Source organism: Microcebus murinus, chromosome 14, assembly GCF_040939455.1.
Source record: "Microcebus murinus isolate Inina chromosome 14, M.murinus_Inina_mat1.0, whole genome shotgun sequence".
NCBI lineage: Eukaryota > Metazoa > Chordata > Mammalia > Primates > Cheirogaleidae > Microcebus > Microcebus murinus.
In genome coordinates, this window is record NC_134117.1 from 53575604 (window position 1) to 53586168 (window position 10565).

General features: G+C 59.5%; 1 protein-coding gene across 1 annotated transcript in view; it reads left to right on the forward strand.

The window, feature by feature from the left end:
• UNC5B (unc-5 netrin receptor B) overlaps positions 1-9840 on the forward strand; it is a 79045-nt gene extending 69205 nt beyond the window's left edge. Inside the window, exons 12-17 of the mRNA XM_012762595.2 lie at positions 1236-1404; positions 1528-1761; positions 3444-3593; positions 4230-4394; positions 5081-5262; positions 6260-9840. Of these exons, the coding sequence (XP_012618049.2) occupies positions 1236-1404; positions 1528-1761; positions 3444-3593; positions 4230-4394; positions 5081-5262; positions 6260-6425 (1066 nt within the window). The 3' untranslated portion in view covers positions 6426-9840. The remainder of the gene's footprint in view (positions 1-1235; positions 1405-1527; positions 1762-3443; positions 3594-4229; positions 4395-5080; positions 5263-6259) is intronic.
• Positions 9841-10565: the final 725 nt, after the last annotated feature.

A 10565-nucleotide genomic window follows, 5' to 3' on the forward strand; every position in this document is an offset into this window, starting at 1 on the left:
CCTCCCTCCGCTTCCTCTCTCCTCCTGCTGCCTGTCCACACCACATCCCAGTCTGGGCCTGATGCTGAGGCTGGAGATAGTCCTCAAAGGAGAACACTGGTCTTACCGTGTCCACATTTAGAACTTGCAAAACCAACACCGTAAATCATAACACTGAAAGGCTGCTGCCAAGCTGGCTGCAGGTGCAACAAGGGCTGAATAGCCTTGCTATGTAAAGAAATGTTATAGACCAATAAGAAAAATTAACCATAAGCCGGGCTTATGGCTGACTCCTGTAATCCTAGCACTCTGGGAGGCCAAGGTGGGCGGATCACTCAAGGTCAGGAGTTCGAGACCAACCTGAGCAAGAGCAAGACCCCCGTCTCTACTAAATAGAAAGAAATTAATTGGTCAACTAAAAATATATACAAAAAATTAGTCGGGCATGGTGGTGCATGCCTGTAGTCCCAGCTACTTGGGAGGCTGAGGCAGGAGGATTGCTTGAGCACAGGAGTTTGAGGTTGCTGTGAGCTAGGCTGACACCATGGCACTCTAGCCTGGGCAACGGAGTGAGACTCTGTCTTAACAAAAAAAAAAAAAAGAAAAGAAAAGTAAAATTAAGCATCTCAGTGTGGAAATGGGCAAAGGAGATGAACAGGTGATTCACACATGTTCTCTCTTTCACACATACACTCACACATGCATACTCTCACACATGTATTTACACACACACACACAGGATGGCCAGTACACTGTGAGAAAATCTTCAATCTAATTTGTAGTCAATGAAAACTACCATGACATATATCGGTCATGTATTTGCTTAAGGAATTTGCAAGGATTTTTTTTCAAACGTTAACACCTGGTGCTGGCAAGGGGTGGGGAACGCGGCCCTCCCGTGGCTTGCCGGCCGGAGCGTAGATTGGGAACGGTTTTCCAGAGCGATACACCCTAGCAACGCTTTAGCGGCACCTATCAGAGACGTTCCAAGCGCGCAGAACCTTTAACAAATGGAGCAAAGAATTTCGAGCTGTGAGAGTGCTGTGGGGTGATTGGCAGAAACATGGCGGCATCCTCGGGGTTCATGCCGTCGTCTCTGCTCCCTGGGCGCCCTGACCTCTGGGGTCGCAGAGCTCTGAGCTGCAGAAACCGGCCCTCCCCCACACGGGCTGGGGCGCGCCCAGCAGCCTGTGTCCTTGCTGAGCTCCTCGGGCCTCCCCTCACAGCCTCCCTCCTGTCCTCCGCCCTGCCCCCAGCCCGCTTTCGGAAGGAACCCAGACAGTATTGAGCCCCTCGGTGACCTGCGGGCCCACAGGCCTCCTGCTGTGCCGCCCGGTCATCCTCACTGCGCCTCACTGTGCCGAAGTCAGCGCCGGAGACTGGATCTTCCAGCTCAAGACCCAGGCCCACCAGGGTCACTGGGAGGTGAGGGCCCCGGCGGGGACCGGCCCAGCTCTCTGAGCCCGCCCGGGAGGCCTGGGGAGGCGAGAGGAGGCCCAGCCTGGGTGGCTGTGACCCGTCTCCCCCACCTTCACCCTTTCCCTGCAGGAGGTGGTGACTCTGGACGAGGAGACCCTGAACACGCCCTGCTACTGCCAGCTGGAGGCCAGGTCCTGCCACATCCTGCTGGACCAGCTGGGCACCTACGTGCTCACGGGCGAGTCCTATTCCCGCTCGGCCGTCAAGCGGCTGCAGCTGGCCGTGTTCGCCCCCGCCCTCTGCACCTCCCTGGAGTACAGCCTGCGTGTCTACTGCCTGGAGGACACGCCCGTGGCACTGAAGGTAGGCCAGGCCTCCGGCCCACTCGGCCGGCCAGCCACAGGGTCCCTGCCGGCACCCCTTCCCCGGCTCGTGGGGCCTCCCAGGCAACCCCCCAACACTCTCCAGCCTCATTCAGTCGCTCTGCATCCCGTGCACACTGAGGGGTTTGGACCCTCGAGACGCAGAGATAAGCCAGGCTGAGGGCTCTCGGGGGGTCTGACGGGGGCTAAGGGAGCCCCAGGCCTGGAGGGGCTTGGGTTGTTGGGGAGGGGCCCTGAGCAGGCCGGCAAGTAGGAGTTCAGGAGGAGGGGTGGAGGGCGCTGCGGGCAGGCAGGAGAGCCCGGGCAGGGGCTGGCGCGTAGCTCGGCGAGACCGCGGCATGTGGGGATGTGTGGATGCGATGGACAGGCTCAGCTTCCCCGGAGCCTCGGGGGCCATGCCAAGGAGTCTGGCATCTGTCAGCTGGGAAGCAGGATAGACCCGGAAGACACCTGTTCACGGGTGCTCTTTGGAAAGCTCTGATGGCTATGCTGCAGGGGTGGGTGGGTGAGAGGTGGAGAGGCTGGTTAGGAGGCCGGGCCGGACCCTGGGCCGCAGGCAGTGGCAGTGGCCAGGAGAGGCGGGGCTGGACTCTGTTCCATCAGTAGAATGGACAGAACCAGGACTGACGGGACGGGCCCTGGCATGTGCAGGGGGACGCATGCAATGGTGCCCTAAGTGAGGGGCCATGGTAGCCGGCTAGCAGTGGTTGGGGCAGGGGCAGGAAGGGGAGGCAATCGGACTTGCAGCACCTACAGCCTGGTGACGGCAGGTGTGGAGCCCTGTGTTAGCACCCCCCCCACCCCCCGTGCCAGCCGCAGAGCCGCTGTCCGCTCCCTCCTCACCCCTCCTCTGGTTCCTGGGACCTCAGTGGCATCTCTCCCTAGCACTGGAGAGTACAAACACTCTCCTCCCTTCCCCCTCAGAGCCTCACGGCCCCTTCCCATGGCTCCGTGCCTCCTCCCACCCCTGCTCAGTGGTCCCTTCCAGCTCCTTTGTCTCCTAGTCTCCTGGGGCTTGTCCCAGCTCTCCGCTGTGGACAACACAGGGGAAAGGCCCGGTGGGAGCGAGTGTCTCCTGCTGGGGTGGTTCAGGCCCCTAATGGGTGGGAGGCTCCTGGGAAATGCCCCTGCAGCCTGGACCTCCTGCTGCTGGGCCGTGGCTAATGAGCAGCGTTGGCCAGAGAGTGGTACGGAGGTCAAGAGGGAAGTTGCCAGACTTGGGCCTGCTGGCATTCTTTGTTTATTGACCCCCCATCCATTTCTTCACCCACCCATCCATCTTTCTGTTCACCTGTGCACACACTCTGGCATCAGCCCACCTGTCCACCCAGTCATCACCCATTCACCACTCTTGTATCTGTCCTGGCACCTATTCTATTCACACAGCCATCCGTTTGTACATACATCTGTCCACCTTTCTGTCCATCTGTCCACCTGTTTATCTATCTGTCCATCCATCTATTCATCCAGTCATCTGTCCCGCTATCTGTCCATCCATCTACTTTTCTGCCCATCATTCGTCTGTTGATCACACCACCAGCCCTGGCCACCTGCCACCTGCACAGCCTTGTGCTCAGAGTGTCCCTGCCTCCCAGCTTGCAGCAAGAAAGGGGCCATTGGCCAAGCATGACAGGCCCCCCGTCCCCTCGCCCCGGCCCGCAGGAGGTGCTGGAGCTGGAGCGCACTCTGGGCGGCTACCTGGTGGAGGAGCCCAAACCCCTGCTCTTTAAGGACAGTTACCACAACCTGCGCCTCTCCCTCCACGACATCCCGCATGCCCACTGGAGGAGCAAGCTGCTGGCCAAGTACCAGGTGGGGGCCGGGCTGGGGGGGAGGGGCACCACTTAGGGGGCTGCCTAGGGAAGACCAGTTCCTTGCTCCTGGGCCCTGTCTCCTCCCTCTGTCCTGTAGCCTTGCCTGCCCCCGGTGTCCCTCATTGCCATCTGTCTCCCACCCCTGCTCCATGCCCCCAGCCGTCCTCAGGCACATCCCCAGATTCAGTGCCACTGACAGCCACGCTCACACTTCTGCCCTGTCACTCCCTCCCGTGCACAAGTACCTGTCATTCTCACCAAGGGTCACCGTCTCTAAGAGTGCCCATGCTAATCTCCGATGGCCACTGCCCTCCGCCCAGCCTGAGCATGGGACACCCCTGAGCCCACGAGTCTTCCCAGCCCGACACATGCACACTCACACGCACCCGTGCCTCTCCCTCCCCTCGTGCCGCTTCTCAGCTTCCATCGGGAACCGGGTGCCTAACATAGACTCTGCCAGCGTGAGAGCCCGTGACCAGCCCTTCTTCCTCTGCCCCCACCCCCGAAGGTCGAAGGCCTCCCTGAGGCTCCCAGCCCTAGTGGAATCTGGCCCGTTGCCCATTTCTGCCTCGGTTCCCCGCCAGGGCAGGCAGGCTGGCCTCACCGGCTTGGCCCTGCCCCCCTCTACCCACAGGAGATCCCCTTCTATCACATTTGGAGTGGCAGCCAGAAGGCCCTGCACTGCACTTTCACCCTGGAGAGGCACAGCCTGGCCTCCACGGAGCTCACCTGCAAGATCTGCGTGCGGCAGGTGGAAGGGGAGGGCCAGATCTTCCAGCTGCACACGGCGCTGGCGGAGGTGAGGGCCAGGGGGAGGCTGGGGGCTGCAACACACAGAGCCCGCACTTCCCCCGTGGGTGGAAATGCCTCTCCCGTGAAGCATCTCTCATCCCTCCCAAGTCTGAGCTGGGCGAGATGTGGTCGTTTGTGCAAACAACTCTCATTCACTGAGTGCTGTTCACGCGCTCAGCATGTAATCACGTTAACTCACTAAATCTTCACAGCCTCCTGGAGACAGACGTGCCACGTGATCCCACCTGGGAGGCAGGAAAGTGGGCTTTAGGGGGGCAGGTATTTGCACACGGTACACCCATAGCAAGACTGGATTTGAACCCAGGCTGACACAAGGACCAAACTCGTAGCTCTCCACCACCATAATCCAACTGAGGGTTAAGAACCCAGGCCACCCAGGGTGACCATGCTAGATCCTCCTCTCTGGGCAGGGTAAAGAGCTCTGGATATAGGTTGGGACCCCGCTCTGCACAAGTCACTTCCCCTTCCTAGACTTCGTTTTCCACGTGGGTAAAAATGGGTCCCCTGTGTGGACTAGACTGTGACGGAAGCTCCTCGGGGGGCTTCCCAATGGTGACACTGCATCAGCGCTCGCCCAGGGCAGTGCATTGGCACGGGACAGCCCCCGAGGGCTCACAGTCTGGGACAGGTCCCCAGCGCTGTGCCCCCTCACTCTCGCCCCTGCCCTTCCAGACGCCTGCGGGCTCCCTGGATGCCCTCTGCTCCGCCCCTGGCAGCACGGCCACCACTCAGCTGGGACCCTATGCCTTCAAGATCCCGCTGTCCATCCGCCAGAAGATATGCAACAGCCTCGACGCCCCCAACTCACGGGGCAACGACTGGCGGATGCTGGCGCAGAAGCTCTCCGTGGACAGGTGAGCGTCCCCAACCACAGCCCACGCCCACCTGCCTTAGCCCTCAAGGCCCAGCAGGGGCAGGTGGCGCAGGCCCTGACCGTCCAGGCTCCGCTCCCAGCTCGGCCGCCCGTTGCCTCCATTTGCGGCAGATCAGGGGCTCAGGGTGGGACGGGCCACGTCTGAGAGTCCTGCTCCCTGGAGGAGGGTCACGCCCCGAGTGCTGGTCCGAGAGCCAGGCAGACTCTGAGTGGCTGCCACACTCCTCTCCCATTGCGTGGGGACGATGCTTGGCCTGCCCGTCTCACGGGCATGATGTCACCTTGCTGGATAAAGCCAGGACACCAGCCAGGCGTCATCACCATCGGGACCCAGGTTCTGGGACAGAGCAGGTGCTCTGAAATACACCTGGGTGTCAGAACTCTGGGAGACGTCCAAGCACTGGCTAAATACAATGGCAATAATAAGTATTATACTTACTTAAAAAAAATGTCTAATAAACCTGCATGGAGCAGATGCTATAGGTAAGACGTCTTACTAGGAACGGGTAGGATTCACAAAGATGGCTAAGGCTTTGTTCCCACTATCCGGGAGTTCAAGAAGGCCGTGGAACAAATGTGGGAGGAGGAGGAGGAGAAAATGTGTGGACTGTCTCTCTCGGGGCCGGTGTCTTTCAATGATAGTGACAGTGATGGCATATAATGAGGATGAACGAAATGTGTACATGCTAGAAGCAATGCTAGACCCTCGCCGTCTATGAACTTGGATCTTGTTTGTAACACTGGGAGGTGACTGGCATCGCTCCCATTTTAGAGACGGGGAAACTGGAGCTCAGAGAGGTGCACTGACTTGCCCAGGACCGTGCAACCTGCAAGCAGAGGAGCTGGGATCCAGACCCGGGACTGTGGGGCCCCAGAGCCACAGTTGTCCCACTTCCTGTGTGCCCTCCACCCCCAAGCTCCTGGGAGGTGCTGAGCGCTCAGGAAGCTCAACGCCATTCTCCTTCCCTCTCTGCCAGGTACCTGAATTACTTTGCCACCAAAGCGAGCCCCACGGGCGTGATCCTGGACCTCTGGGAAGCGCTGCAGCAGGACGACGGGGACCTCAACAGCCTGGCCAGTGCCTTGGAGGAGATGGGCAAGAGCGAAATGCTGGTGGCAGTGGCCACCGATGGGGACTGCTGAGCCGCCTGGCACTGCAGGCTGGCAGGGACTGGCAGGAGGGAGGTGGGGGCAGGGAGGCCTGGGGCAGCCTCCTGGTGGGGACGTTCAGCCTCTGCTGCCCCTCAGCTCAAAGCTAGAGGGTGCCCTCCTCCTCCTCCCCTCCTCCCTCCCTACCCCAAACCCCAGACCACGACCAGCCTTAGAAAATCCACATGCTCTGTTGTTAGAGGGCTCAGTGTTCCTTCTCCCTCCCCTGCTGTGTCTCTCAGCCCCAGACCTCCGTGTGGGAGCTCGGATAGGGCTGGGGCCTCTGGAGGCAGTTGGGGGACAAGAAGGTGGCCCTCCCCCTACCCTCACCCGCCCCGAGCCCCGCGACTTCTGGGTTCCGTTGGTTTTAGCTGCGTTCTTCATCTTCCTCCTCCCTGGCTGACCCCCCCTCCTCCTAAGCCCCGGCTGCTCTCACACCCTTTTCCTCTCTGAAGAGTCGAGTACAGTTCAGACAGACAGACTGCTTTCTCCCACCCAAAAGCAAAAAGGAAAAGGAAAGCAAGCAAGCTTCAGACGGCTAGTAAGGCTCACAGAAGAAGAAAAACTCCAAAACCACAAGGGAAAAGAAAAACCCAGTTTCTTAGGAAACGCAAATGATTTATTATCCAGATATTTGGATGAGTCCTTTTTAAGAAAAAAAAAAAAAAGAAAATGAAAAACAACACACAAAAAAATAGAAAACTCTTTTCTTGAGTGTGGATGAGAGTGGGCGTGGTCACGGTTCTGGCCAGGAGTGTGTGTGTGTGTGTGTGTGTGTGTGTGTGTGCATGTGTGTGTGTGTCAGGTAGAGAGAGACTGAACAGGGACGACTTTGCTGCTAATGAATCCATCTGGGACTAAATTCTAACAAGGCCTCAGTTTCCCCAGTTGTGCAAGGGGCAGGTCAGACAGGGTCTTAGCCATGGTACCAAGTTTCCCTGTAAAATCTTAGGCAGAGGCTGCATCTATAAAGTCGGGGAACCCCGAGGGCTGGAGTGGGTGGGGTCCTCCCTCCCACAGCCCAGGCTCACACCCCTCAGGCTCCTCGGGGCCCCTGGGTGTGGACAGTGAGGGAAGGTCAGTCCTGCTGGGAGCCGGGAGAGTGTTCTGGCCTGGTCTCGGTCTGCTGGCTCCTGGAAAGGAGACGTGGCCCAGAAGTAGAACTCAAGCAGAGAGATGGAGTGGTGGAGGGGAGTCCTCCGTGGATACCTCTCTCCTGGGGAGGGGGTGTCCAGCCAGGGCATCCCCCTCCCCACCCAGCCCAGCGGCCTCTAGATCAGGCGGCCTGGAGCAGGTTGGCACTCTCTTGATGCCCAGGAATCCAGAATCTGCCCTTCCCCCTTCTGGGAAGCAGAGGGATGGGTAAGAGGGCCTCCTTGCTGCAGAAGCCTGAGCCTCCCAGCCTCGGGGTGGCTTCAGGAGGGTGTTAGCACCAGGCTGGGAGGCCCGCCTGGAAGAGGTGGTGGAAAGTGATCTTCCCGTCTCTCATCTCCGCCGGCGCCACCTTCAGCCCGCTTCTCCCCACCCTCTGGGGCTGGGAGGTCTGAAAGTAACCTTTATGAACGGGCAGGGTTGCCAGGGTGGAGGGGCTGTACACGCCACCCCACCCAGCCTGTTCCAGGGGCCCTGAGTGGGGAGGGAGGAGTCCCTGGCCCTGTCCTGCTGGCTGGGACCAGGACCTTGCAGCTGGCACTGAGGTCTTGTCCAAAGACACTCTTTCTTAGCACTCGAGGCAAGGCAGGTGCCAGCTACCCCCAGCAGTTCTGGGCACTAACCCCGGGGCTTGCCCCAGCTGGCCCCAGAGCAGCCACTGGGACCAGCTTGAGCACGCCCCGGCCTTTGCAAGTCTGGTCTCCTGAGAGAAGGGCAGGTTCTAGGCCAGAGTCCCAGCCAGTGTCCCCAGCCTGGCTCACCTGCCATACACTTGGTGGCTCACAGAGCTTCTCTCCACCCACCAGCCCCCTGGGGTGGGGTTGGCTGTGAGCAGACAAGGACCCGCCCAGAGATTCGAAAGGATTCCTTCTGCTAGGGCTGCTGACGGGGCCAGGCCTGCACGAGGCTCAGACCGAGGCTGTTGGCCCATCATGCCCGTGTGGACGCTGCCTCAGCCCCACCGGTCACTGTTAGCCCAAGCATGTGTGTGGCCTCTGTCACGTGGCTTTGAGGGCAGCCTGGCCAGGCTGGCCCACACATGCACTGTGACGGGCCTTCCTGGTGCCATTCCTATCACAGGCTCTTAAACGCCCACAGGTGGCCTGGGAGTCCAAAGACCAGGAGTGAAGTCCCCGCTCAGCCAATATGCTGCTGTGTGACCTCAGGCATATCGCTGCCTTCTCTGGGCTTCAGTGTCCTTTTTATACCTAGAAGGCTGCTCTCCAAGGCCCTTCGGGTTCTGACACACTTTCTAGGCTTCGGAAGGGAGCCCTAGAGGGGAGAAGTTGACCATGGTGTGACCTGCCTCTCCTCCCTGTCCTTGCCCTCCCCTCCCACCCACCCACAGAAGCCTGCTTGCTCAGCCCGGGGTGGGGAGACAGGAGCTCAGGACAGGAGGCCCGGCCAGCCGCCCAGGTGCGGTTTCCAATCTGACTTCTAGAAATCGTGCGCTAATTGGTCCTGGAACCAATTAGCCGGAGGCTCCTGGGAAGGGTGAAACTGCTCGGCTGTATAAGAAAGCCCAGAGGGGCTGTGCTGACCCCACCAATCTGCCCAGGCTGCCCTGACTGTCCCCGCACCGCCTGCCCGGCGTCCAGACTGGAGAGCCGCAGCCAGCAGGGCCTCGCACGGCATTTCCGTCTCTCTCACCCTGGTGTGTGTGTGCGTGTGTGTGTGTGTGCGCGTGCCTGTGCTTTTCTCCACGGGCACATCAGGGTGCCCCTCCAGGAACATGTGCACGCGTCCCCACCTGCGTGTGGGTGCGTGTACCCGCCTCTGCGTCCCGGGCCTGGACATGCGGAGGTTGGCGTGCCTGTCCCCTGCCGCTGAGTCCACAGGGTCAGTCAGTGTGTCTTCTACGTGCCTCTCCCTCTGCCTTCTCCCACGGCGTCCCGGCCCCAGGGCTCGGGCACGGGTCCTCCCTGGGTGCGGGGGACCCTCCTCATCTGGCCTGTGCGGGCCCTGTGGTCCCCTTCCCCTCGCTCCCAGGCAGCTGAGCTGCGGCCCTTAGCAGGCCTTCTGAAGGGAGGCGACCAGGAGCTCGGTGCAGGGAGCGGCTCTCCTGGGGGCAAAGGGCTGGACCCCTGCCTGGGCCACGGACACGGCTCCGTGCCCAGGGGGGTGCAGGACCCCAGGGAGGGTCCCCGGTCCCACCTCTGTTTATTCTGTAAACTACAACCTGTACATAGCCTTTAGCATTCCTATTGTAACAAAATTAATTTTTATGAAATAAATTATATTTCCTAGTCTAAGAAAATCCAGGTTTTATTTTGCTGTCTTCTTGGCTGTCTGTCGGCAACTGAGAAGAACTGTTGCTCTTCTCAAAGTTCCACAGAGGGTGGGGGTGTCACTGTCGGTTCAGAGCTCTCTGAGCCCCTGGGGGTGATCAAACTCAGCTACCTCATTTTATAGGAGGGGAACTGGCCCAGAGAGGGTGAGGACTTACCTGCAGTCACACAGCAAGGTAGAGCCTGTGCAGGATCTGGGTGGCGGTCCCTGTTCCCCAGCCGGTGCTGTCAGTGCATAAGCTTCCCCGGAGTCTGTTCTGGAGCACAGAACCCTCCCTGGGGACATGGGACTATTGTGCAAGCAGAAAGGGAATGATGAACAGGTTGGGATCATGTGACTGGGCGCAGGGCTGCCATGCATGGTTGGGCAGGTTACACACTGGGCAAGAGTACGGTATTTAAGGGGGAAGGAGGCACATTCCCATATATAGTAGGTTTGTGTGTTTACTATGAGGTCTTCCCAGCAGATGGCAGTAAAGCATCTTGTTCTCACAAAATCAAGGCTGGTGTTAATTTTTGCTCAGATGGCAATGTCCTAAGGAAGGGACTCCTTGTACTAATCTTCACAAAGGTGCTGTAAGACTGGCAGCAGCCCCATTTCAGCCGGTCCCTTCTGCCCTGTGGAACTCAGGTCTCCCTGTGTGAGTTGAGTCTGGCCCCTCCTGGACAGTCATGATGTCCAGGCTCTGAGAAG